The following is a 27729-nucleotide window of genomic DNA, read 5'->3' on the forward strand; positions in this document are numbered from 1 at the left end:
ACTACTCCCCAAGAAACTCATTTCAAACAAAAGGAGAAAGAGTATAAGATGAGGCAACTATTCTTGAATTCACTGCAAAATAGCTGAGTACCCTCTGGGCTTGTTACCCATCCAACTCCTAAAAACATGATTGTAGGTGTGTATTTTTCACACAAAAATTATCAGATGTATCTGGGGTTTTTTTAATCTTTATCAATGTAATACATGCACACAGTTTTTTAAAGAGAAACCAATGCTCATGACGAAATCTAAGAGGTTTCCTGCCCCACTCTGGCCAGCGTCTCCTTCCTCCCACTCCCACTACCCAGAGATAACCCTTGAAACCACAATCTGAGATGTTCCTTCTGAAATTTGCCATGATATTTCTAAGTCATGACCTTATGATGCTAGTTTTTGTACACAAAAAGTGACTTTTTATTTTGGAAGAGGAAGAATTTTTTCTAAACACCTTCATATTTTGTGTTTATGCAGCATCCCAACATTCATTAACCATCATCCTTTAATTTGTTCACAAGCACACATTTTCTTCTACTTTGTTGATCCATTCCAATCACACTTCTTTCATTTTTAAAAAAGCATTCTCCAACCCCATCACCTTCTCATTTTTTTCTGTATATGAAGTTTTATGTATAGATATTAAGCCTCTATATTTTCAGGTTTGTTTATACTACAACTTAGCCTCATCTGAGTCCAGGGATTTAACCTGAAACATAGAAAATGAGATGTAAAGCACAGATGTAAAACGACTTGCAAAGCACTGTTCCTTGTTAAGTGGTGGAGGGGAGGGTCTGGACTACCACTGAGTTATAAAGTGCTATGTGGGAAATTTTCAAATCATTAGGAATGCTCTCACTTGTGCAGTAATGATATCCAAGATGATGTGATTTGTCATGCTACTTTCCAATTTAATCTGCTCATATATTTGATGTGAATAAATGCTTTCTTTCTCCACAGTTTCTTGCAAGAGGAAGGAACTCTCCTTGCTCAGAGATTCATGGATCCTTTTAATTGTTTGACATTCGGGATATATTATAATCTCTAAACATACAGCAAATAAAACTCATAGTGGGTAGCTGTAGGCTTGCTGTAATGACGATTAGCTAGGTTCCTGGAAACCCCAACATTCTCATGGGACCCTGGAGAGAAGTCTCAAACTCTTAGGGCTAGTGTACAGGATACCAGGGGGAATGATCTTGGCATAATTATCCCAAGTTGGCATACCTGTTCAATAGCTGACATTTCTGGGCTCCTTTTGAGAGTTCTGTTTCCCTTGGAAATGTATTCTGAAGAAATCCCTACAATTGGAATCCTCTCATTTTCAATGTAAAACTCTGGTGTGTACCTGTAAGCTTTGCCTGAAGTCCCAGAGGGGGAGCCAAGTCCTTCTCAAATTGTAGCATTTTTAATCTTTAAAATACCCCAGAATGCAAGCAAGGCAGTTTAGCTCACACATCAAGCTGCAAGGCGGGATGGGCTGCCTCTCCCAACAATATTTTGCAATAATTAACAGCATTAAAAGAAAAATGCTACAGCCATGCTTTTAATCTTCCTTTCTTATCAGTATTACCAAAAACATCAGGGTTCGATCCCGTGGGGGAGCGAGGGGGAGGGGCAGTAGAAAACAAATGATTTCACATTTCCCTTTTCCCTACTCTGGCAAAAAAGAAATTCGAGACCAGCACCAGGAAGATAAAACCACAAACATTCCTTTTGTTTTTTGGTTTTTTTATTAAGAAAGCATGCAAAAAACAACAACAACAACTTGTGAGCCCATACACCCCCCCTTCCCAGCCTGCGCCAATGCAAAGCATTATGGGTGGTATGAAGGACTCACCCCACTAGAAACATGGGGGTTGAAGACAGAAAGGCAGGGACGGGTGGATACCAAAGAATTGCTCCTTCTGTCCCTCTCCCCCACGCTCTCCTCTATTTCCTCTTTTGGCAGTGAGCTCCTGCAGTTTTGCACATGTCACCCAAGACAACAACAATGACTAAACTTTCAAGGCTGGCAATGCTGGATCGACAAGAAAAAGGAGTATTCTTTCCCTTTCAGGGAGGGGAGGGGAAACTGAGGCCCAAAGAGAGTTGGGTTTGTCCTGTGCCGTTTAGCGAGGCTGGTTTTAGTGGAGAGGGGGGCTAAAGGCCCCAAAGGCCTAATGGCCCATCTCCAGCCCAAGCCCCAAACTTCAGTGACTGGCTGCCCACCAGAGTTCTCGTTTTCAGAAGACACAGATAAACTATACACAGGAGACATATCCATGTCTGATTTAGTCTACCCTGGCAAATCTTGTGCGGATCTGGGTAGAAGAGGGGTTGAGAAATGTGATGATTTATAAAAGAGGAAATCTTAGGAAGAACAGATGGGACACTGTGTGTAGGAGGCACCCTGACTGGAAGGATAAGGAAGACACGCCTCAGATGGGGACACTGGCTAAGGCGTGTCACCACCCTGGAAGAGAAATTCTCCTTTCCCCAGTGGGAAATCGTACGCCATACTTCAACCCCACAAACTGCCCTCCAACACAACAGGGGGTTCAAGCCACTCACACCCCCACATCTTACTAAGAACTTCTAAGAAATAAAGTGCTGTTTAGTTAACTGCCCTTTCTTGCCCCCCGACTTCAGCCTCACTGGACTTACTCAACAAACTCTCAATAGAGAACCCTTTACGAAGAAAGGAAGGGGAGGATGAGGGGGAAAGCAGGAGAGCGGAAAGCATGGGTAAATAAAAGGACAGGAACAAAAACCAGAAATCACAGAGACAGTGGCCTTGTCCATTCCGCACATTTTGTCCTACAGCTTTGAGAAAGTGACCATTTGGTAAAATAAAAATGGAAATAAAACTGTTCTTCCTTCTCAGAACTAGAATTCAACACTTAATATCCAATATATGCTAAGTACTTTGCAGCCATAAACCATGGCCACTCCTTGATAAAGGAGGTAAGTTTTCCCTGTACCTTTTCCAGGGGCGGGGGGGGGTGGGGGGGAGGTCCTTCCTTGGCCCTCATGGAGCTCTTTGTTTTTGGTTATTTATTACCCTCTCCCAAGTTCCTTAATCCCTCAAAAAACCTGATTGCAGAAGCTTCAGCCCCAGTGATCTGGATTCCAAGAGAAGCATTTGCCTACGTAGTTAAATAACTGAAATATTCCCTATGCATGTCTATACCAGTTCCCCTTTCCTCTCTCACCCTCCTGTCACCAGTACTGTAGGTTTGGTTCTACTTTGCACCGTGGGAAACAGATTCCAGTCTTGCCTGAGGACATGGTGAGACTAAACGGAATCATGGGTTACTCTTCTTTCTTGAGAATCCCAGAAAACGGGAGAAGAAAATTTGATGGGTGGAACAGTTGGGCAGACAACTGAAGGAGGATGAAATAATATTTGCCAAATGAGATAAGGGGATGAAAGGATAACTAGTAAATGCAAATAAAAGCCACAGTTAATTTCCAGAAAACATGATGTTTAAAAAGACAGAATGGTTCAATAGAAACCCTCTCCAAAAAGCTGACCCTATGCTGAAGGGTTGTCCTCATTTCCACCAGAGAAGCAGCACGTCCATGCTAAGTTGCTTCAGTTGAGTCCAACTCTGCAACCCCATGGACTGTAGCCCACCAGGCTCCTCTGTCCATGTGATTCTCCAGGCAAGAAGACTGGAGTGGGTTGCCATGCCCTCCTCCAGGGGATCTTCCCAGCCCAGAGATGGAACTCCCATCTCCTGTCTTGGCGGGCGGGTTCTTTACCACCTTACACCACCTGGGATGCCCTGAAGAGAAGCAGAGTTCTGGCTAGGGCTGACTCTATATCCTATAGAGAACAGGCCAGGAATAAGTCAATGGCAGTTTATTTGACAAGAGTGGAAGACACCCAATTTCTGACTGTTTTGTATTCCATCACCCCTCTACAGCGTTCTACTCTACCCAACCCAGGCCTCTTATTCCACTAGGATTTTATCTCCACCACCATCACTCTTACCCTTGATGGGGAATGAGGACCAGCAGAAGTAAGACTGGAGATATAAAGGGACAAGGAGGAGCTCAGAGGACAAAATTAGCACCATTGAGTAAAACCTGCAAATTCATGGCTGCCAAGCAGCATTTTAAATCCCTTCTACTTGATGATGTGGCCTCTTCAGCCCTGGATTGAACTGATATCCACAGAAAACAACGTAGGGCTGAAAGGTGGGATTAGCACTGAATTGCCCAAAGAGAAAGGTAAATCAAAGTTTGAGACCTTTCACTGTGGCTCTCATGGCCTCACCTTCCAGCCAGATGACTTTAAACTAGGCAAGAGGTGGACATGGACCATGGTGTGGGGACAGGAGACTGGAGACAGCATATAATCAATAATAATAATAATAATATAATAAGAATAATAATAAAAGAATTAGGAAAAAAAAAACAAGAAGGAAGAGGAAGAATGAGGCAGGAAAGAGGGGGTTATCTTCGGCAGCATCTTGCGGTGGCTTCTCTGGCAGAGAAAGGAAAAAAAAAGGATATATATCTATATACAGGCAAGGGCGGAAGGGTGGGCGGGGGCTGGGCTTCCCCCACTGCCCTATGTCACCACCCAGCCCTGGGCTGATGGCCAGGCTCTCGAATGCACTAGGTAATCAAGTCCCAATCGAAGTCATCTGGGATCTCCTCACTGGCCCCAGGAGGTGGGACCGGTGGCCGAGGGACCATGTGGTGTGCTGTGGAGAGAGAAAAGGAGATTAAGAGGAGAGGGTATGGGAGGCCTTTCTGTCCATCTCGATGGACGGTGGTCAACCCCAAGCACCACCGGGGGGGAAGGTCTGGGGAAACTACCATCCTTACCAGTTATTTTTTTCTGCCCGCCACCACTTCAGTGAGGTCCCAGGAAAGAAACTAGAGTAAACTACGCCATACAGCAATGTAACAGCAGTAAAATGTAACAGCCATTAAAAATAATACTTATGAGGAATGCCCTGGTGGTCCAGGGGTTAGGACTCCTTGTTTTCACTACTTAGGGCCCGGGGTTCGATCCCTGGTCAGGAAACTAAGATCCCACAAGCCATGTAGAGTGGCCAAAAAAAAAATTGTATTTTTGAAGACTATATAATAACAACAAAAAATATACAGAATATACTACTTATTTGAAATAGCAATACAGAGATCTGTGTATAAGAAGGAATACAAGGACAAAGACCCCCTAAGTTGAAAACACTGTGGTTAGGTGGGATGATAACAGTGGTTTTTCTAAAATGCATTTAAAGGTGAAGGATCTGTTCATTTTGCACTCTTTATGACAATTTAGGGTATCCAAGCTGACTCCCACCAACAGAGATAGTTCAACCCCAAGCCCCTAACACTAGAGGTCAGGTGACATGGGCACAAAGCAGGTGCATGTATATAACATGTTCATTTCATTTATCTGAGTGTATCTTCCATCCAGATTCTGAAGTGAGGCATACATGTTCTATTTGTCAATCTTTTGTTTATAATTATGCTTCTACTTTCTTTCATCACGGTAGGCATGGGTTAACTTTAAAGCACGTCGATCTTCTCTTGTCTCCCATGACATACACCTCCCTAGCAGGCGGCCCACCCTCAGTCTCAGGAACCAGGAAGGCTCACCCGCTCCGGCAGGTGCAGGCAAAAGGGCTCAGAATGCAGGCTTGGAGCCACAGGAAAGCCAAACTCGCTGGTGCTTAAAACAAGCCTCCTGGCTCTTACCTGGGCGACTGTATCCTGCTGAGTCCTGGGTGGGGAGTGGGTACATTGGTGATGGGCCAGGGTAGAGATGGGGGGCTTGAGGGTGCACGTAAGAGTTCACTGCTGTGAAAGCAAGACAAGAGTTAAGTGAGTGGGACCCCTGTACTCAAGGAAGCAGAGTCCAATAGAGAGGGTGATGTACTCCCCATCGCCTTCAGCTCTTCTCCCTTCCCCACTCTGTTCTGTAGCTCCTGTAGGCATCAAGGCTTTCTGCAGAAGCTCTCAGTCCTAGTCACTTAGGGTACAAAGGCACCCGAAACTAGCACCTGCAATATCACAGCTATCAGCAGGGTGATAAACCCAGAACCTTAATCACTGACTGTCCCTCACTTCACTGGTTTGCCGATCATGACCCTATGTGATACGATCCAGGGAGGGGTTTCCTGAGACATGAATTTAGAACAGGGACTTTCTCTTCCCTTTTCTTAAGTAACCCTGACCTCCCAGATCAAGATTTAAAAGGAAGACTTCCCTTGGAGTCCAATGGCTAAGAATCCATGTGTCAACGCAGGGGACACGGGTTCAATCTCTGCTCCGGGAAGATCCCACAAGCCGTGGGACAACTAAGCCCATGTGCCACAGCTACTGAAGCCCGTGAGCCCTAGAGCCTGCACTCCACATCAGGAGAAGCCACCACAATGAGAAGCCCACCCACCTCGACTTGAAAGCAGCGCCCACTCACTGCAACTAGAGAAAAGTCTGTGCGCAGCAACCAAGACTCAGAGCAACCAAAACGAAAAAAAAAAAAACCTAAAAGGAAATACAATCTATTTCTTTGGCATTTGGATCAGTGCCCATAAGCTGATGTTTCCCAGTTCTCTTCTGCCCTTCTCACCCCCCTTCCTTCACATCATCCAGTCTCCACCTCCTTGGCAACTGGCTTCGTGCAGTACCTTGGTTCATGGCCGGCTCCTGCTTGCCACTGGTGAGGGCACAGGAGTCCGTGATGCGGGTGGGGGCGGGTGGCCGGTGGGAGCCCCCCTGGGGGGGTACGTGACCAGTCTGAGTGAGGAAGTGGTTGAGGGAGTCACACAGATTGGCGATGTGATGCTGGTCCAGGCTCCAGTTCTTCTGCTCTGCCTGCCGCAAGCTCTCCATCAGCTCTGCCAGGAGAAGCAAGAAATGCTAACTCCTTTTATTTTTGCGATGTGGTGAGATTTCAAATTTTAATTTTTGCTTTCTGAATTTATCTATCGCTTGACAGGCATTATAAAAAAATAAACTGCCTAGTCCATTTAAAAAAAAAAAGAAATGCTAACCTTGCTGAAGCCCCAATACCCCTAGTGGTTCTATACCTAAATCACTGCTCCAGTCACACTATCAGTCAACACCACTGATTATATGTGCTACCAAGGAGATGGCAACCCACTCTAGTATTCTTACCTAGAAAACCCCAAGGATAGAGGAGTCTGGTGAGATCTACACTCCATGTGGTTGCAAAGAGTCAGACATGACTTAGCAACTAAACAACAACCCCCAATAATTGACATCTACATTTTCAAACTCTTATTCTATTTCTTCCTTACCAGACTCATATAATTACCATCTTACTGGTGAATAAAAGTTTCAAAGTAATTGAGTGAATTAGCCGTGGTCATACTGTCAGTCACAAATGTTCCTGGGAAGAATACTGGAGTGGCTTGCCATTTCCTCCTGCAGGGGATCTTCCTGACCCAGGGATCGAACCCCATGTCTCCTGCATCTCCTGCATTGGCAGGTGGATTCTTTACCACATGCCACCTGGGAATCCCCCATACTGTCAATAAATGGTGGCAAAACTATAAAACGGTGATCCAGGGTTTCTGAATAAAGAGTCCTCCTTCTCCCAGAGATAAAATTCAGTAGAATAAACCACTTTCATTTTGAATAAAGGCAAAAATTAATCAAGATAAAAATCTGGCTTAAAACTCAACATTCAAAAAACAAAGATCATGGCATCTGGTCCCATCACTTCATGGCAAATAGATGGGGAAACAATGGAAACAGTGACAGACTTTATTTTCTTGGGCTCCAAAATCACTGCAGATGGTGACTGCACCCATGAAATTAAAAAACACCTGCTCCTTGGAAGAAAAGCTATGACCAACCTAGACAGCATATTAAAAATCTGAGACATTACGCTGCTGACAAAGGTCCGTCTAGTCAAAGCTATGGTTTTTCCAGCAGTCGTGTATGGATGTGAGAATTGGTCCATAAAGAAAGCTGAGTACTGAAGAATTGATGGTTTAGAATGATGGTGTTAGAGAAGACTCTTGAGGGTCCCTTGGACTGCAAGGAGATCAAACCAGTCAGTCCTAAAGGAAATCAGTCCTGAATATTCATTGGAAGGACAGATGCTGAAGTTGAAGCTCCAATACTTTGGCCACCTGATGTGAAGAACTGGCTCACTGGAAAAGACCCTGACGCTGGGAAAGATTGAAGGCAGGAGAATGAGATGGTTGGAGGCATCACCGACTCGATGGACATAAGTTTGAGACAGGTAAGCCTGCCATGCTAGAATCCATGGGGTCGCAAAGAGTCGAACACCACTGAGTGACTGAATGAATGATTAACTTGAAGAAGGTATCAATATTATCCACCTTGTGTAACATGAAACCCTCCATCCTCAAGCTTTACTTGGAGAAGGAAATGGCAACCTATTCCAGTATTCTTGCCTGGAAAATTACATGGACAGAGGAGCCTGGCGGGCTATAGTCCAAGGGGTCACAAATGTCAAACTTGCATGCAAGCTTCACTTAACCATCCCCTCTGGTTCCAGTTTCCACTGGGTTTTTCCACTTACACTACATCCCTCAACCCCTCCAGGCACCACTGGTTCTTCTGTTTTTTTCTTATTTTAGGCACCATCACTCAAGTCACCAACCTGAGAACTGTGACTGCTCAATGCTGGACCAGTTGAGCCGGTTCACCATCTTAAAGCTTTCCTTTAAGGAATCGATGTTGGAGCACCAGTCTGGAGGAAAGGCTGTGAAGAGGAAGGGGATGGGGGAAGAGGACATAGTGAGGGGTGAGACAGTCACCAACTGACAACAGGCTGAGTTATGAATGCAAGATTCTTGCATCTACACAGGTTATCGGTTGCATTACCAAGATAACTTTGGACTCTCCCTAGCTGGAGATTTAGGACAAACTGAGCTATTGATGCTTTAATTACAAACAAGCCAGCTCAGAGACAAGAGAGTAAGTAAAACAATCCAAATTTGTCTAAAAATTCTCTTAATATATAGAGCTCCAATTTGCAACTTCTGTTGCCCACAGGAGCTCTGGTGGGAGCGTAAGGCTAAAAGAGCCACTATTGGGACTTTCCTGGTGGTCCAGTGGTTAAGACTGCCCTTCCAATGCAGGGCGGGGCAGGTTCGATCTCTCCTGGGGGAAGGAGGATCCCAAATACCAGTAGGCCCGGAAACAAAAAAAAGACCCGTGGTTAATTTCCTAACCAATGCCATCTCCTTCCAGACTCAGAACAGGGAGGTCGGCTGGCAGTGCTTCGCGGGCTCGGCGCACCTCGCTTACTCACCAAAGCCAGAGCTGTTGATGGGTGCCTGGCCCGATGCCTGCTGCTGTGGTGGCGGCTGCTGGGCGGGGTGGGAATGGGGGTGGTGCTGGTGGGCGTGGTAGCCTCCGTGCTGCAGTGGGGGCGGGTGCATGGCCATCACCGGGGGCGGCCCGTAGCCCTCGGACCCCGCTGGCTTCCCCCCGGGTGGGGTACAGCCGTCGGGGCTGGGGGTGTGCAGTGGCGGCGCTCCCCCGACGGCAGAGGTGCCCTGGGCGGGTGCCTGCGGCTGTGACTGCGGCGGCCCAGGCGGCGGCTGCTGCTGCTGCTGCTGGTACACGTAGTAGTTGTTGGAGGGCGGCAGGTCCCCAAGGAGAGACGAGAAGCCTGCGGGGGGTGGGGGGCGGAGAGAGGCGAAATGGGTCAGGATTTCCACGGGGTTGAGACCCGAGACAGACCCGAAGGCAGAAAAGGCAGCCTTCGAAGGGTAAGCACAGTCTGGACAGCAGGGTCCCCTCCAGCTCTGGTCCCCGCCAGCCCCCCCGGGGCAGGTATAACCGACTGACAGACGGAGCGTCTTGACAGCAGGACAACTGCTGAAATTTTAGCCAAATGTCGGCATGCACCTTTTTATGCTATTTTTCAAGGGTACTGATGTAGGAATCATAGTTTCCAAAGACCTCAGACATCAGATAGAGTTCCAAACATGTGCTGTGCTTAGTCGGTCAGTCGTGTCTGACACTTTGCACCCCCCTGGACTGCAGCCGGTCAGGCGTCTCTGTTCATGGGGATTCTCCAGGCAAGAATACTAAAGTGGGTTGCCATTTCCTTCTCCAGGGGATCTTCCCAACCCAGGGATAGAACCCAAATCTCCAGCTCAGCAGGCAGATTCTTTACCACTGAACCATCTAGAAAGCCCCCAAATTAACAGAAATATGCTAAAATTTTAAAAAATTAGGTTCTTCTCACAAACGCAGAGATTTAAGAAAAGGAAACTGCTGTCCCCTAGTGGCCATCCTCAGAATGACTTGCTAACAGCCATTAAATAATAGCCCTTAGTTCTAGAGGGGTGAGTCCTCCAGCTCACTTACTGCAGTTAAGGAGCCAGCCCACTGCTCCTTGAGACAGCTGTCCTTCAGCACTAAATCAGAAGAGAACTGACTCCAGACAGTTTTGGCTCATGACACACTTTCTTCCCTGACCAGTGATCACCCTCTCCTCGTGTTACACATCAGAAAGAGGGAGAGAAGAGAATGTCACCATCTGTTCAAAAATACAAGGACATGGACTTCCCTGGTGGTCCATGGGCTAAGACTCCCCGCTCTCAGTGCAGGGGACCTGGGTTCAATGCCTGGCGAGGGAACTAGATCCCACATGCCACAACAAGAGCTCAAATGCTGCAACCAAGACCTGGTACAGCCAAATAAATATTAAAAAAAAAAAAAATACAAGGACATCCCAGCTCCCCTCCCCAGCCCAGACTCACCATGCTGAGACGAGGAGGACTTCTCCAGCATGGACTTGTAGAGGTTGCGGAAGGACCAGCTTAGATCCTGAAAATTGATCTCTGAGTAGGAGAATTTGAAGTCATGGTTGGTATTGTAGAGGGGAGGGGGCCCCTCGGTGCTCTCTCGACCTGGACCCGCCGTTGCCACCGCTCCGCCGTCCACAGACCCTGTGCCCTGCAGGAAGAGGCAAGAAAGACTTGGCCCATGTCCTATATGAGGGACCCATACAACACTTTAGCGGAGGCCAAGCTCTCCTGCCTGTCCTCTTCATCCTCTCCCATCCTTTCAATGAATATCATCTTTCTCCTTTTCTCATTCCTACCTTGATGTAGTCTCTTGCCCTTTCCCTGTGTTGCATCCATGCTTGTCTTTACTTTCTCAGAACCTTTTTTGGCTCCCTTTCTTGTCCTCTCACCATTTTCATTTTTCTGATCTTTCTTAAAATTTTGTTGTCTCTCTCTGCCTTTTGCGCTCTCCCTCTCTCAGCTTCCCTGTTTCCTTCTTTTGCTTTCTCCTTCTTTCCCAATTTATCTGCCTGCTACAGCACAGACACTCAATACATAATTTTGAACTGACAGACATATCAATCGATTCGATCACCCACCCATCCACCCGTCCATCCATCCCTTATGCCTCCTGCCACCTCCACCTCCCACCTGGCTGTAGCTGGCAATCGATGTGGGGCTCTGGAGTGGCATCTGAGGATTCCCCTCAGGAGGCAGTGAGGCTTCTCCACTCCCTGGAACCCCTCCCCGTGGACTCTTGCTGGCCTCTTGTTCTGGCGAATCCTGGGACAGCTGAGGGATGTGAAAAAAGAGCAGTCTATAAGCAGATGCTAAACGTCCCCACAAGACCCATGGTTCCATCCTTGCTGGTGTCTGACCTTTGCCCCACGTTTAGGAAATGACTGGGAGATGCGGAAGGAGCAGTGGGCTCAGAAATGGCATCTCATTTAGGTAGAGGCTTACATCATCATCTGGAGGGTGTCGTCTCTTCCGGGAGATGTCAGGGCAGGTATCAATTGTCCAATAAGAGCCCTAGAAGAATCCACCGCCCGAGAGAAAAAAAAAATATCATTATATATGGAAATACCGGCCACTGGAAAAGCAGACATTTGAGAGGATTTTCACATAAAATAGGGCTTCCCTGGTGGCTCAGATGGTAATGAATCTACCTGCAATGCAGGAGGCATAGGTTTGATCCCTGAGTCAGCAAGATCCCCTGGAGAAGGGAATGAACACCCATTCCAGTATTCTTGCCTGGAGAACTCCATAGACAGAGAAACTTGGTGGGCTTGCAAAGAGTCCATGGGGTCACAAAGAGTCAGACACGACTGCGCGACTGTCACGTCTTCATATAAAATAAGAGCTATATTAAGAAAAATGACTGGCAATTCACATAGAATCCTGAGAGTAACAGCTATTTTTGAGTACTAAACCAGTCCTAACAGCTCACAGAGTATGTCAGAGGTACCCTCTGTGGTCCAAACACAGGTCTTGATCATACTGAAGATGCAGAACACAGCATCCACCTCAAAGAGCTGCAAATGCCCAAACCAACCTACCCCTTCCATGTGATCTAAGGCAAAACTCTCTGAGACTTTAGCATCCATGGCTGTCCAACAAAGAGGATGATCTATCACTTCTCCCCTTCAAAGATAAAAACCATGATATTTTTCTATAGAAAAATGCCTCCAAAGCTTATTTTACATCTAGAAAGAGCCTGATACACCAAAAGAGGGCATTGAAGTCGATTTTTTCATGAATATTTCCATCAAGAAAAAATTTCACAGCTTTCCTTGGTCATTCATTCTTGTGAGGACCCATAAGTTTGATAGCCAAGCTCTTCCTCTGAGAGAAAAATAAAGCTGCTTCTCTAATTAATACGATTTCCTCTTCTGGGTAATTAAAACAGCCACAGGACTCTGAGCTGTCAACTACTCTCCTTTCCTTCCTGGTCCCCCCCTCTTGAATTACAGCTGAATCTCACCTTTCCAGGGTCATCCCGTGGTCTGGGCACCTTCCGGAAACACTTGTTGAGAGAAAGGTTGTGCCGAATTGAATTCTGAGGAAGCAGAGAAGCAAGTTAGATTTGAGTATCATGCAAAGCAGGAAATTTTCCAATAGTTCGCAAAAGGATACAAAAAGGGACATAACACACGCTAAAGTGCAAGTGTCAGGGTAAACTAAGCACCTCATAACCATACTGATGGAGGAAATCACCTATCAGATAGCAAGAGCAATGAGATAAGAAAAGGCAATTAAATTGATGAGAGATAACTGCTGTAAATTTGACTACTTGGTGCTTCTAGAGAGCTGATTATATAATTTTTTCAATCTTTCCACCCAAATCAACCCAACTGACGACAGATATATAAATGCCTCAAAATCACATTTGCACAAAACTAAGTGCCCATCCACAGTTGAATGGATAAAGAAGATGTAGCATATAGATATACAGCATATACATATATACACATATACACAATGGAATACTGCTCGGCGATTAAAAAGAGTGAAATTTTGCCATTTGCAGCAATATGGACTGATTTGGAGGGCATTATGCTTAGTGAAATAAGTCAGACAGAGAAAGACAAACATTACATGATATCATCTACCCATGCTATCTAAAAAATAGAACAAACTAGTAAATACAACAAAAAAGAAGCACTCACAAATATAGAGAACAAACCTGGTAACAAACCAGGTTACCAGTGAGGGGAGGGAAGGAAGCAGAGGCAATACTCGGGTAGGGAATTAAGAGGTACAAACTATTATATATAAAATTGGCTGCAAGGATATATTGTATTGATACAATATGGAGAATAAATACAGATTTTTATATTAACTATAAATGAAAGTATAACCTTTAAAACTGTGAATCACTATACTGTACACCTGTAACTTAATAATATGGTAGAGCAACTATACTTCAATTAAAGAAGAATCACATCTGCTCAGCTCCTTAATTCATTCTATCAATAGTGAAAGAACATTTTAAAACTAATGATGTGGGAATTCCCCAGAGGTCCAGTGGTTAGGACTCCAAGCTTTCACTGCCAAGGATACAGGTTCGATCCCTGGTCGAGGAACTGAGATCACACAAGCCACAGTGGCACAGCCATGAAAAAAGAAAAAAAAGCTGATGATTTAAATGATAACAAAATATAAATTATAAGTGAAACAAGGTACAATTCACCTTTTTGTCTTCTCAAGAGCCCATGGAATGGTCACATTTGGAGGAAAGAAATATTGTTGCATACATGCCTTGGGTGAAGTTGGTGGGGGCTGTGGCAGCTAGTAGGAACATATTTATAAAGGAAAAACTGAATGCTTTCAACAGTCTCCCAGCTCATCATCTGGCTTGTATGTGAGCTGATGATTTACAGAGTGACACAGCTACATTAAATCCCCATTTCTACTCAACAACTGGCAAGTGAGTGATTGCTCCCAAGGACTGAGAACATCAGCCTTCCTTCCACGCATGGAAGAGGAGGCCCCTTTTTCCTTCATCTCCAGCCAAACCACTTATCCTCTCCTTCCTTGCTTGGTGGATCAGCTGCTGCGGAAGGACCTAATTACATTATTTTTTTTCTTGGTACATAGTTTTTAAAAAGATAATGACTGTGTGCAATAGAGCTCTGCAAACCAGATGAGGTTCGATCTCTAGGTAGGATGGAGCAATGCCATGCCTTGCATGTGACTTCAACAGAGCAGAATGGCAATAAATATCTGTGAAATAAACCAAGGGACAAGAGGGTAAGATGAGCGACTTCCTTGGTGGCCCAATGGCTAAGACTCTGTGCTCCCAATGCAGGGGGCCTGGGTTCAATCCCTGGTCAGGGAACTAGATGTTGCATACCATGACTAAGGGTTCACATGGTGCAACTAAGACCTGGCACAGCCAAATAAATAAACAATTTTCTTTTTTTTAAAGAGGGTATGGTGAGCATCAGCATCCTGCCATACCGTAACTATACTCAGAGGTTTGGTATCACTGGAATTTCCCAGATACACCCTATGAAAGTTGTTCAACTCTGAAAAATAAAAAAGTAAGGGATGGGAGATTTGAGATTTTTAAGTTCACACATCTCTGAGACAGCTCAGAGCGAAGTGGACCAGGTTATAGGAAGACACAAAAGTAGAGGAAAGTGTTGTCGAAGCTAAGAACCATCTCAGGGCATAGAAGCTGTCCCACCTTCCAACCAATGCCTGCATTCTTGTAATAGGGGAAGTTGTCACAGATCCAGCGGTAAATCTCACTGAGGGTCATCTTCTTGGCTGGAGAGGAGTTGATGGCATAGGTGATGAGGGTGGCGTAGCTGTACCGGGGTTTGCCATCCTGGTGAACGGCAGCCTCGTCTTTGCTCAGGGTGGCATTCGGATCTGTGGGGGAGCCTGGTGGACATTTGCGGCTCCCACCAGGAGGCCCAGCCTGGGAGGCACTTCCCAGCTTCTCGATGGTGGCCCGGAGGGTCAGCTGGGGAAGCCAGTCTATGGAGGTGAGGCTGCTCTCTAGGTCAGAAGCCATGGTATTTTTGGATTCTGCAGAGAAGAGAAAAATAGAATAGACAAGTGTTACCTGTGGTCACTTGTGGCAAGTAATACCAAATCTTAGGGCTCTCGGGGAAGGAGAGTTTCTTCTCTAATTCCTATAGAAGACTCCACTCACGAGATAACCAGGTTCCCAGAACCTTCAAATGCATACGTCACCAATCGCCTGCCAGATGACAGACTGGCACTTATCCTGCATCTTCGCATGGAACAAGGCCAAGAGGCCTCTTGCTTCACGCATGATGAAAAGGGAGATCAAGCCACCCAGCAAGTCAAGCTGTTCCTCAATTCTCCTTACTTAAAGCCCTACAACATATATTTTAAAGCTTTGTGGAGGGCTTTGCTGGTGATCCAGTGGTTAAGAACCCACTTTGCAATGCAAGGGAGACCGGTTCACTCCCTGATTTGGGAAGATCCCACAGGCCGCACAGCAACTAAGCCCATGCACCACAACTATTAAGCCTGAACTCTGGAACCCTGCAGTCACAACAACTGCACACACATTTGCAATTACTGAAGCTAGAGCCAGTGCTCGGCAGCTCGTGCACTGAAACTACAGAAAGCCTGAGTGCAACAACGAAGACCCAGCCCAGTCAAAAAAGAAAATAAATAAATCTTAAAAAAAAAAAAAAAAAACACCTGTGTCGAACTGATTTCTTAAAAAACCACTTAGACAGCAGGTAAAACCCGCCAAAGTCTATTCTCCAATTATGTGTCACCTGTTATATTTACATTCAACGTCCACAGAGAGACAGCACGAGCGAACGTGTAAAGAAAAACAATCAGAGCTAACACAAGTATACCCTAATGAAACACACATCAACACTTTCAAAGGTATTTCGCATTAGTTCCATCCCCAGTGCTCGCCCTTGGATCCCACATCCATGTGCACACGAGGAGTATTAGCTACACAAGTGTGACAACCAGCCAAACAGGGATGCCAGACAGACAGCGGCCCACGACCAGAGATCATAAGGAGATACACGGCATACATTACCCACGGGACACAGACTCACAACACAGAGGGCACGGGCCGGAGCGGAGCTACCCTCGCACCTTTAAAGCACCGCCCCCTCGCGAGTCCCCGCCCACAGACGGCGACACCAGGAAGAAGTCACTGGTGAGGCCCTCCCACTCTTCGGCCTGTCCGGCTGCACCGAGCCAGGGAGACACCCAGCTGTGCGCGCACCGGTAACAATCAGATAGGCGGCTAAAAATAGCCACTCCGGGGCTCAGGGTTGGCTCCCCTTCTGCCGCCTCCTCCTCCTCTCTCTTGCCTTCCCGGCTAGGCACGCACGCTCGCGGCACCTCCATGCAAACTCCTGGCGCTGCCAACCCGCCCACGCCGGCTGTCTGCACGCCCTGCCGCCACCCACTCGGCCTGGGCGCTCTCTCCGGCGGAGGGGTGCAGCCGGAGTGACGTCTGGGTGGGGGAAGGTGAAGGACAGTGGGTGAGATTTGCATTGCAGGGGCTGGAAAGAGTGGCAGGATCGCCTTGGTAGCCATTTGCACTTCCCTAGGGTGGAAGCCAGCACCACCCCACCCCACTCCACCACCACCCCCACTCTACCCCATCCCCCTTCCCCTACCCCTTACCCCCCCATCCCCTTAGCCCCCCCAACCCCGCCCAAACACACAAACATACATCAATCGTGCCTGCATGCTCAATCGCTAAGTCGTGTCTGACTCTGCGACCCCATGGACGGTATAGCCCACCAGGGTCCTCTGTCCATGGGATTCTCCTGGCAAGAATACTGGAGTGGGTTGCCATTTCCTCCACCCGGGAACCTCCCGACGCAGGGATCCAACCGCCTCTCCTGCACCGGCAGGCAGATTCTTTACCACTGAGCCACCAGGGAAGCCCTCCTGGGAAGCGTCCTGCCCCTCCCCACCGCCCCACCCCCATGATTGCTGCCGAACCCCCTTATGCCTGCACTGTTGGCCCGGTTCCAGCTGGGGTTTCTTCCTCGGACTCCTGCTGAAGGGGTAATCACTCTTGAGGAGCCAAGGCTAACAAGTCTCAGAATCCTGGACAGAAAACATATTGGGTGTGTAACCCCTAAATCCACACTGACATAATGTGCACCAGCGTTACATACAACTACACGCAAATCCACACACTGTAGTAAGCTCAGTCGCACGTATGGGCCCAGTCTCCTGCCTCCAACACATCTTTGCGGCTATCGGCTCACTCCCCTAGTTCATAACTCGTCTGGCCTGGAGACTTTCTCCCAAGGGTCAGCACGCTCACTCATCCCCTAATCTCTCAGTTCCCCACCCACACAGTCTCTGCATGCATGTGCAAGTCCTGGAGCTCCTCACCACCAACACATCAACTCCGCCCACTCTGTACTCAAGGAAACACCTTAGTGCCTCGCGGCCTGGCCTGGGCAGCATGAGCCCCAACAGCAACCCAGGCTGTTTATAAATAGCATCGCGAAGGGAATTCCCCTTTATCCTGAGCTCCTCTCCCCACTATCCTCCTTTCCCATCCCACCACCACCATTTTGCCCTAAAACCGTGTAAACTTGGAGACTAACAGGGACACTGAATCATTCCAGGAAGCCTCAGAGCTCCTGGCAATTTACTAAGGCAGAGCAGAGAGCTACTGGGGTAAAGAAGGGTACAATCCGCAGCCATCTGGTTCTGGAGCTATGTTAGCCCAGCTGAACGGGAACATGGCAATGAGCAGGTTCACAATGACCAGGGTTCTCCTGGGTTTCTAAGGACATTTTACCCTATTATCTCCTGCTAAAGATCCTGGGAAGTTTCACCTTAAGAACACAGTGGAGGGGGAAAAAAAAAAAAAAAGAACACAGCAGGGGCTTCCCTGGAAGCACAGTGGATAAGAGTCTGCCTGCCACCACTGGGGACACAGCTTCGATCCCTGATCTGGGAAGAGATTCCACATGCCATGGAGCAGCTGGGTCCATGAACCACAACTACTGAGCCCTCATTCTAGAGCCTGCGAGCGGCAACTACTGCAGCCAGTGCTCGGCGACAGGAGGGGCCACTGCAGTGAGAGGCCGGCGGCGTGCCTCTGCAGCCAAGAGTAGCCTCCACTCAATGCAACTGGGGAAAAAGCTCGCGCAAAGCACTGAAGACCCTGCCCAGCCAGAAATAAAAATAATAAAAGAAGGAAAGAACACAGAAGCCTTCAGGGGACATTTCATTTGCAACCCTCCCGACACTGGACAGGGAGGGACAGGAGGATACAATCAAAGCGGTTTACAGAACCCACTTGGCAGGTGCCAATCACTGTGAATTCCGTAAAGGGAAGTGCCCTCAGCCTTTTGCTGGTTCTGTGCCCTTCTCTAGCCTTTCCCCAGCACCAGGTTAGGACACTGAGGTTAAATTTAACCTTTCTCCAGCACCCTCCCAGCCAGCCCTCCAGCTACCGCCCCAGCACTCAAAATATCTTCCAATCTTACCAGCTACAAGCCACTTACAGCAAAAGATCCTCCTGATTTCTCAGCACCATTCTCCCTAAACCCATCCCACTTCCTTACCCCCATCACTTCCCCATTCTTGAAGGGCAGCCCAGCGTGTAGAACCTCAGAGAATGGTTCTATTATGAACCTTGACACCTACGCGCTGAGTCTCCCTAACCACCCCTTGCTCCCTGAAGTCTTCCTGCCTCAAGTTTCCCTCTTCAATAAAAGGGACGCCGTCATAAACACTGTCAAAGCTTCATTCCTGGAGGGATGTGAATGAAGCTTAAAGAGCTGGTGGCTGCCACAACATTCCATATTCCCCCAAAATAATGGCACCAGGCTAGTGTTCAGGGCTATTATTAGAAAGGTACACAAAAGGTACTTCCATTTCTCAGTCCAACCAACCCAGTTACCCAGACCTCTCTCTGCAGGTGGGCCTTGTGCCATGGGGCTGGGGCAGAACCTGAGTCAGGCTACATTCTTCTCTGCAAGCTGGAAGACTGAAAGGAAATACCCATAGAAACTGGGAAAGGCAGCCAAAGGGCAGGCTCCATCACATCCATGGAACGTCTAATGAATACTACGCTACTGGGAGAAAGAGAAAAACAGAAAGACATTCTGGTGGAGGGGAAGACTGATACCAGGTGAGATGCGTAAGACCCCAGATAACAGGCACAGTGTTCTTCCCATTTTCTCTGAAAGGCCAGTAACTGTACAGAAAACAGTGCCAAGGTCACGCATTAAGGAATGATAACTTCTTGCTCTGTACCTAATGCAGAAACTAACAGAGCAGTGGCTAAGTTTGCCACCTTGCTGATTACCAGCCCAGCTGTCTGGGTTTCAGTCCTGGCACCACAGCCTACCTACTGGCTGTGCAACCTCGGGCAAGTTACTTAACCTCTCTGTGTTGCAGTTTCTTCATTGGAAAATGGAGATGATAACTTGTCTATACATAGGGTTGTTGGGAGGATTACCTTGAGTTAAAATTTTTAAAGCACTTAGTGAGTGTTATGTAAGTGTAGCAATAACTATTTTTGAATGAGAAAAAAAAGAGAGAGAGAATAATAGACATTGAAAATTAGAAAAATGGACAGACCATACAGGTAGGCCTGAAAGAAGCAGAAAACCTGCAGTGAGTTCACAATAGTTTTCAGGATGTCAGAATCTCAAACTTCCCTTTGGAGAGAGTGTCACCCCCCTTCCCCCCCAAGGACTGACCAATGCCAGGACTAGTAAACTCCCAAGGATGAAGAAATGGGGGAATATCATCTCTTATTTTCCAGGGGGGACTATGTCGAGTCATAAGATGTGATCTGGAAAATATCACCCTCTAAGTCATAGTTAATCCAACCCAATAGCTGTCTGCCCCTAACTGATCCCACGGAGGCAAGGAGAATGAGGGAGACTGAGTCTCAGCACAGCCACTTAGGCTGTGTGGCAGTGGGTCACCTGGACATGCCCTGGTCCCGTTGGCTCTGGGCCATTCAACAAGTAGCCTTCTGGCATCTGCTAAAGTGCTTGGTGGGAAACAGGCTGCTGTTCTCCAGAGCCAGCTCTTTTCAAACAAAAACGGGGGAAGGAGTTCTAGAGTAAACAGCCGAGGATCCTCATGCTTATTAGACCAGAGACATCAGAGCTGAAGCTCTCTATCAATCCTAGCAGAAGTGGTCCCAGCCCGAGACCAGGCTGCAGCCACTCATGAGGGCTCCCGCTGGCTGGGGCAGGCCAACCCTGTCCTCCCAGCTGGGCATCCTTACCAGCATTCTCCCCACTTTCCTGCACCGGTGCACCTGTTTTTAGCAACCTACCAGAAACACACAATTCTAGGTAATTGGAGCCTAGTCTGAAAAGCACACATAGACTTGGCCTTGCATCCCTCATGGGATGCATGATGAGGACAGAGCCACGTCCATGTGAAGAAACAGATGCAAGTTGTTTTACGGCGCAGCTCTACAAACCTAGATTACAGCCCTATCTCATGGACCACGACCAACAGGTAGCTTACACAGCGGATGTACTTAGAGATCCAGGCAGTCCACCCAATGGCCAAACAAAGGAGGAAACATAAAAACCCAAATAAGATGAAGCATCCCGGGACTTCTCTGGTGGCCCCATGGCTAAGACTTTGCACTCCCTACGCAGGGGGCCTGGGTTGAATCCCTGGTCTGGAAACTGGATCCCACATGCTACAACTAAGCTCCAGAGCAGTCAAATAAATAAATAAAAATAAGAGAGAGAGAAAAAAAAGATGAAACCTCTCACTTGGATTCACTGTGGGGTCTAACGCTCCTTACAGGAGACAAAGTATTTCCTAGTGGCAAGACAGGAACACAGACCCCTAGCTGGGGATCCTAGGTTGACAGGCAGAGCGCTACTAAACCCACAGCCCAAGCTCTGCCAAAAGGATGTCCTGGCACCTTTTTCTTGCCTTTTCTCAAGATCCTGGACTTTGACGGTTCCTGCTATTTTCCTATGAAAGATAACATACATTCAAGGTTCCAGAGACCCAGAACTTGCACACAAAACAGGAAGAGATAGAATGAAGCTATCAAGTGATTTTCTGAAAAGAAATTCCTTGGGGGTCAAATCTCCCTGGTGATCAGCTTATTTCCATGGAAGACTGGAAGTAAGCTGAGCATCAACCCTCCCCTCCTCTTCTCCAGGGTCTGCCTTTTCCTGGGAAACTGTCAGCAAAGGACAGGAGTGGTGACAGTGGGACCCAGCCGGCATTAGGGACAAACTTCAACCCAAGAGTTGGCATTCCCTGCAGACCTTCTTCTTGCCTGGGGACATGGGATCTCCATTTTACCTGTGGATGTTATGCTTCCAGCCAGGAATGGAGATGTCATGAGGGGAGGCTGGGAAGCAAAGTGGGTGGAGACAGACCACTTTTCTTATAAAGGGAGCAGTAATCACAGTGGGCTGGAGAGAACAGCTCTGGTGGACGTTAAATGACCTAGGGTTACAGGTAAGAAAATGTAATACCAATGGAAGCCCCGCACAAGGCCAGGCCACAAGATGCCACCATGACTTCAGTGAGAGCCCATTCTCGGTGTGACAAGGCCCAAGGATGGAGGGTGGTGTGGCAGTCGGGTTGGGGTGTGTCTCATCATGACACCGTGTGGATGGAGTGCTGGAGATGCAGAGGTTTTCTGATGTCCCTTGCCCTCGGCATGAAAACAAACATTTCCCTAGGGACCTCCAATGAACCTCACCCCATCAGTCCCCCCAACACTAAGAAACCCATTTCTCATAGCCTCTGCAGCAAGATGAGGGTTTGAATCCAATAGCTTCAGAACACATTTCTCAGAAGGGTCTCTGAGTTGTTGCTGTACCATCCCAGTAATGAAACCCAAGAGGCACCATCTCAGGCCCCCTACACCCACTAGTGCCTAAAGAAGACAGAAGACGAAAGAAAGCACTAACCTATCTCCACGTCAGCCGCAGCAGAGGGCGGGGACCACGTGGTACTGGAGTCTGGGGTTGGAGGGACCCCTCTCTTCAAAGGCAGATGCAGAGCCTCATCCTCAGTGGCTCTTCCCGTTCTTGGCTGAGCCTCCCAAGCTGGGGAGGGGAACTGGGTCCCCCGAGGATGAGGAGGGGAGGGAGGGCGAGGGGGAGGAGAAGGAGGTCCCACCTGGGGAAGGTGGTACACCCCCCACACTCGGCCGGCGACCCTGGGGAGGAGGGGAGGAGCCTCGTTCAACCCGGAGTTGTCTCCTCCCCCTTGGGGGAGTCCCCCTCTCCCCCAAACTGAATCTGTCGGGAGTGGAGGGCTCTTTCTGTCGGCTGGAGATCGGAGCGGAGGGGCTCTGCCCTGTTCCACCGTCTGGGTACAGGGAAGTTGGGGGGACTTCTTCCCCTCTCCTGGAAGGCTGGAAGCCGAGTCGTCTTCTCTCCCTGGGGTGTCCTCTGCTTCTGAACGTGAGCAGTCCTCGCCCCCGTGAGCACGGGCTGGGCGGCAGGGTGCCTACTCCAGAGGCATACCCCCTTCTCTCCGTCCCCCAAAAGTCCAGAACTGCGGAGAGTGTGTTTGCAAGAGTGGAGGCACGCGGGGCTGCTCACTCGTTTCCACGGTAAGGATCACCTCTCTACTTTGGGGGCTCCATTCCCGGGCCGGTGCGGGGATCCTCCTCGCCTCTAGGAAGGAGAGACTCACCCCCTAGCGGGGTCTCCTCGGTCCCTTGCCTGCGCGCGAAGGGTCTTCTCCCGCCCCCCTCCCGCCTCCGCTCCCGGGGCGCCCCCGAGGGTGGGGTTTGCTTGCTCCCCGCTCTCCCGGAGCTGGCCTGGGCAGCCGGGGCCAGGAGGCCGCGGCTCCGGACGCGCGTCCCTGAGGCGGCCGCGCCTCCTCTCGTCCAGTTCGCGTCTGCTCCGCTCCCGCCGGCGCGTGGGGCTCCCCGCGCCGCCGCTGCTCGGGCTCCGGCCAGTCCGGACTCCCCCGGGGAGCCAGGCGGCGGACGGAAGGTGTCAGGGCTCGGCCGGGGCTCGGGCTCGGCGCGGCTCCGCTGCAGGCCCCGGCTCCTCCCCGGCCTCCGCGCCGCGCTCGGCGCCCCTCCCCCGCCCCCGCCCGCCGGGCCGCCGCCGCCGCCGCCTCCCCGCGCGGGTTAAGGAGGAGCGGGCGGCTCAGAGCCTTGGGTGCGCTGCGCCCGGGGAGCCGAGCCGCCGACCCCCGCCCCGAGCTCCTGGGGGGACCCGACGCGCGCAGCTCGCGGCCCTGGGGACGCGCGGCCCCCGCGCTCCCCTCCGGCCGCCACTGGAGCCCGTGCAGCTCGCCATCCGCCCGAGATGACACCCACTGCTGTCTGTCGGGAGAGTCCCTCGTTCGCCGCAGGAACTGTCAATTCCAGTTCCACGCTAATTCTGCCATACTGATTTTTTTTTTTTTTTTTTTTAGTTCATTGTCTTCCGTACCTAGATGAACATAGGTTTTCTCAGGAATGCCTTTCATGGGTTTCCTTTTTTCCTGAGATGGCTTTTAAAGGGGTATGGGATTGGGCCGAAGTTAGCATATTACACTGATACCATCCCGGAGTTCAGTAAATGCTTGTTGAACGACTGAATGTAGAAGGTGATCAATGACCGTGCAACCGAGAAAACCCTGGACCAAACATCGGAAAATCTAGCAGAATCTAAACTTGTGCAAGGCCAAGTTCTATGGCATCCTGGGCGGCGAAGAGGAGGTCCTTATACTCGCCTTACCCACCCAATAAGGCTCCTGCAAGAATCTAATGATCTCATTTATGTGGAAATGCTTTTTAATCCTCTGTACACAGATGTGTAAAGAATACTGTTCAGTTCACTTGGCAATTCTATAACATATCTTATCCGGGTCACAGTATAGAATGTTCATATCCTCTGCCCTTAACAGAATAATCCCCACCCAAAGACAGAAAACACCACCAGATGACTACCTCCATTTTTCCTCTTGAACTCATGTTATTCTTCTGCAAATTCTTATGTGTTTCATCATCTGGCCTCTTGAACTTTTCTCAAACTACTCTACTTTCTGTTAAATAAGAAGAAAACAATATTATCCGTGAAATATTGTAATTGCTCAAAAAATAAAAAGGCAGAATACTCAGGATTACAACTTGATCACTACATTTCATATTTAGATATCAAAGTTTTTTTTTCCTCTTCTGGTTAAATATATAATACTGTATTTTATATTTACAATGTGCCAGGCATTGATTGAGCTATGCATGTATTATCACATTTAATTCTTCCCAATCCCATAAGGCACTATTATTAAGCCTGTTTTACAGATGAGAAAGTTGAAATAGAGCCATAGATTGTGTCTGAGTTCCAAATTATTAGTAAAATGCAAAATCAGGAGTTAAATTAACAAATTCAAAATCCAAATGATTCTTCCATCCCATCTTCCTGAGCTGCAGAATTAAAAGTCATTCCTTTAATTGTAATTAAAGGCAGTCAATTCCAGCTGAGCCTTCTCTTTCCTCTCTTCCAAAATCCAGAATTAAAATTGTATTTTTCTCTCCTCTTTGAAACATTGATTCATTCTCCCACATACAGATAATTTGGCATCAGATGTTTCTTACTTTGTGTTACATGTTTTGTTATGTTTCTTTTTTCAATCCTTTTTTTACTTTTTTTTATGTATATGAAATTTGAGGATCAGGGATAGAGAGGTCAAAGTACTAAAAGTGAGAAAATTAGGCAAGGCTTAGAATCTCTTCTCCTAGAAACTGAGAAAAGTAAAAAGCTTAAGAAATTAGTTGACGTATACAAGATATTTGCTGCAACATTATCTATAGCTGTAGGAAATTAGCTAAACATCTATAATAAGGTAACTGTTAAATACCTTATAGTACTGCTATATAATAGAATACTACTTAGCTTTTAAATGAGTAAATATATTTAACTCTGGAATGTAGAATTACTGAGTAATTATTTTACTTCTTATGTCTTTACCATTTAGCTATTTTGCAATAGTCATGTTATTATTTTAAAGAACTAATTTTTTTTATACATCTAAATATTTTCCAGTGAGGATATCATGTTAAAAAAAGTTTGTATAATATGATTATGTAGTTGATTTTTGTAATATATATGTATTGATATATGTATGTATATATTTGTGTATATACACACACACACATAGATGGATATACACCAAAAATGTAAGCTTAAAGATTATCATAATTTCTCATTTCCACTATATCTATAATTACTATTTGTATGGTTTTTGCTTATGCAAAAACAAAAAAAAAATCTAGTTTTGTTTTGTTTTTCCCCTGAGACAGGAAGAAGCACTTGCATTCATTCTCCATTTACTTTCTATTAAGGAAGGTGATATGGAACAGAATCAAAATGTAAAGGATCCACGCTTCTCAATATTAGAACCTACTGTCTAATTATCCATGTGCGCTATTCTACACAAATTCATGTGTGCTATTCTACATTTTGCTATTGAGCAGAATGCTTCTTCCAGTATTGGTGACCAATATGCCACAAAACATATTTTGGAAGCATTTATGAAACACTTGTTGTGTTACATGAAACATGGTGTAGTGGATAAAATTCATGTATTCAAATCCCAGCTTTGACACTCAATAATTGAGAGCTTAAGTCATTTAACTGCTCTGGTAGTCAGTTTCCTCATCAGTAAAATGGGGATAATAATATCACCTACTTCATAGTGCTGGGGAGGGACTGTGATTCCACACACAGAATGCACTTAGATACGTGCATGGAGGAAGAGGAACCTACAAGTTGAAAGAGGCTTAAAAGACAAAACAACCAAATGCAATGCATACAGATCAAGAGACTCGACACACCTGTCAAATACTATATATGGACATTTCAGGGGATCCCGATTTGAACAAAGCAACTGGGAAAGACACCAATTTCTCAATCAAAATTTCAATCCTGACTTTGGTGATATAAAAGAATTATTGCTATATTTTAGATGTGTTAAAGAATTATGCTATTATTTTTAAAAGATCTTTATTTTTTTAAGATTCATACTAAAGAATTTAGTCACGGAATGCCTGAAATTTGCTTCAAAATAATCAAGTGATAAAGGAAAGAGGTATAGATAATAACCCATGTTGCTTATGACAACATGGGCTTTTTTTCATGTATCTGTTTTTAATACTGTTCTACTTCTGCATGTGTTTGACATTTTACAAGATAAACAGTTTTTTAATACTGTTTAAAAAGCTATCGAATGACTGTCAATATTTGCGTGTGCTTAGTAGCTCAGTCATGTCCAACTCTTTGCGACCCCATGGACTGCAACCCGCCAGGCTCCTCTGTCCATGGGATTCTCCAGGCAAGGATACTGGAGTGGGTTGCCATGCCCTCCTCCAGGGGATCTTCCCAACCCAGGCCTCCCGCGTTGCAGGGGGATTCTTTTACCGATTGAGCCACTACGGAAGCCCTTGTAAATATTGGCTCAGAGGTTAAAGCGTCTGCCTCTAATGCGGGGTAAACCTGGGTTCGATCCCTGGGTGGGGAAGCTCCCCTGGAGAAGGAAATGGCAACCCATATTCTCCAGTACTCGTGCCTGGAGAATCCCATGGACAGAGGAGCTTGGTAGACTACAGTCCACGGGGGTAGCAAAGAGTCGGACACGACTGCTCAGCTTCACTTTCACTTTATATTTGTAATATTATCTGATGTTTGCACATTTCAGATCACAATGTGCTTTTATTTACACGAAGTATTTTAGTACTTACACTGAATGTATATGGTAGCTATTATTATTCCCATTTTACAAATGATAAGACTGAATTAGAGGCATGACTGGCAGGAGGCCCAATATACCACCTCCGCTCTCCCAGCTTCCAAGGGACCCTCCGTAAGAGTAGTAGGCGGTCACCCACAGCCACTAAGCAACGAGCTCTTGCTTCCTTTAGCGACTGCCGTCAGATCTAGTGGGGAGACAAAAAGCAAACACACAAATGATTCACTTAGAAATATTTATCAGACAAAACTGGAGTCCACATTTGCACATCTAGCCGCTACTTTAAAAGGAATTCTCAGGGAGAAAAGAACACAGAGATGAGATTACTCGTGAAAGTTCTCTCCATGGTTTGGTTTTCTTTTACGTAACTTTATTGTTGTAACTTTCATTCGTTTATATTCTCTACCTAACCTGTTTATTCTTTCTGAAAATAAAATCAGGCGTGAGGTGAGGGGACCAGAGATGAGAAACTGCGTGGGAAGCGAAGCTGGGAGGCAGGAGGACGTCACATCCCAGTTGCTTGGAGGCCGAGGCACCTCACAGCTCTGCGCCACCTTAAGAAGCAATAGCATCTCCGCCGGCCCAGCTGGCCTTCGGCTCCTCCCACTCCCGTGTCAGCTCCGACCCGGGAACGTGGGGAAGGGAGGAGAGACAGCACTGAATGGAAAGATTGGCGCGGGAGTCTGCGGGGTCTCTCCTTCCCCCTGCTCTGCGGCGCGGGGAGGAGCGTGGACAGTTCGGCCCTTTGGGGTTTGGTCCTTTTCCTGAAGACTCGGGATGGGGACGTGTTCTACTGACA

At 47.3% G+C, this 27729-nt stretch overlaps 2 protein-coding genes across 3 annotated transcripts; one reads left to right on the top strand and one right to left on the bottom strand.

Moving 5' to 3' along the window:
- Window positions 1-1708: 1708 nt before the first annotated feature.
- On the bottom strand, window positions 1709-23207 carry FOXJ2 (forkhead box J2). 2 transcript variants are annotated; one of them, XM_061124873.1, is made up of 11 exons: window positions 22148-23207; window positions 14932-15278; window positions 12724-12798; window positions 11703-11771; window positions 11391-11531; window positions 10713-10908; window positions 9251-9613; window positions 8597-8698; window positions 6627-6836; window positions 5695-5796; window positions 1709-4691 (listed from the first exon to the last, which is right to left on the bottom strand). In XM_061124873.1, the coding sequence occupies exons 2-11, from the start codon at window positions 15262-15264 to the stop codon at window positions 4603-4605; spliced, it is 1680 nt and encodes a 559-aa protein (XP_060980856.1). In that variant the 5' UTR covers window positions 15265-15278; window positions 22148-23207; the 3' UTR covers window positions 1709-4602. The 2 variants fall into 2 exon arrangements, with proteins under 2 accessions (XP_060980856.1, XP_060980857.1); XM_061124874.1 differs by lacking the exon at window positions 22148-23207 and adding an exon at window positions 16477-16605.
- Window positions 20613-27729, top strand: LOC133043054 (uncharacterized). The gene is made up of 3 exons (XM_061123944.1): window positions 20613-20717; window positions 22229-22797; window positions 27371-27729. The coding sequence occupies exons 1-3, from the start codon at window positions 20613-20615 to the stop codon at window positions 27696-27698; spliced, it is 1002 nt and encodes a 333-aa protein (XP_060979927.1). The 3' UTR covers window positions 27699-27729.

This window comes from Dama dama, chromosome 22, assembly GCF_033118175.1.
Source record: "Dama dama isolate Ldn47 chromosome 22, ASM3311817v1, whole genome shotgun sequence".
In the NCBI taxonomy this organism is placed as follows: domain Eukaryota; kingdom Metazoa; phylum Chordata; class Mammalia; order Artiodactyla; family Cervidae; genus Dama; species Dama dama.

Excerpts from the sequence above, each read along its gene's own strand:
- FOXJ2 (XM_061124873.1), bottom strand. The coding sequence starts at position 15,264 with ATGGCTTCTGACCTAGAGAGCAGCCTCACCTCCATAGACTGGCTTCCC. Across the intron at positions 12,799-14,931 it reads ATGCAGGCATTGGTTGGAAG|AATTCAATTCGGCACAACCT; the intron begins GTGGGACAGCTT and ends CTGCTTCCTCAG. Across the intron at positions 5,797-6,626 it reads GGAGCCGGCCATGAACCAAG|CAGTGAACTCTTACGTGCAC; the intron begins GTACTGCACGAA and ends TTGCTTTCACAG.
- LOC133043054 (XM_061123944.1), top strand. The coding sequence starts at position 20,613 with ATGAGGACAGAGCCACGTCCATGTGAAGAAACAGATGCAAGTTGTTTT. Across the intron at positions 20,718-22,228 it reads TCATGGACCACGACCAACAG|GCAGATGCAGAGCCTCATCC; the intron begins GTAGCTTACACA and ends CTCTCTTCAAAG. Across the intron at positions 22,798-27,370 it reads GCTGCTCACTCGTTTCCACG|GCGTGAGGTGAGGGGACCAG; the intron begins GTAAGGATCACC and ends AAATAAAATCAG.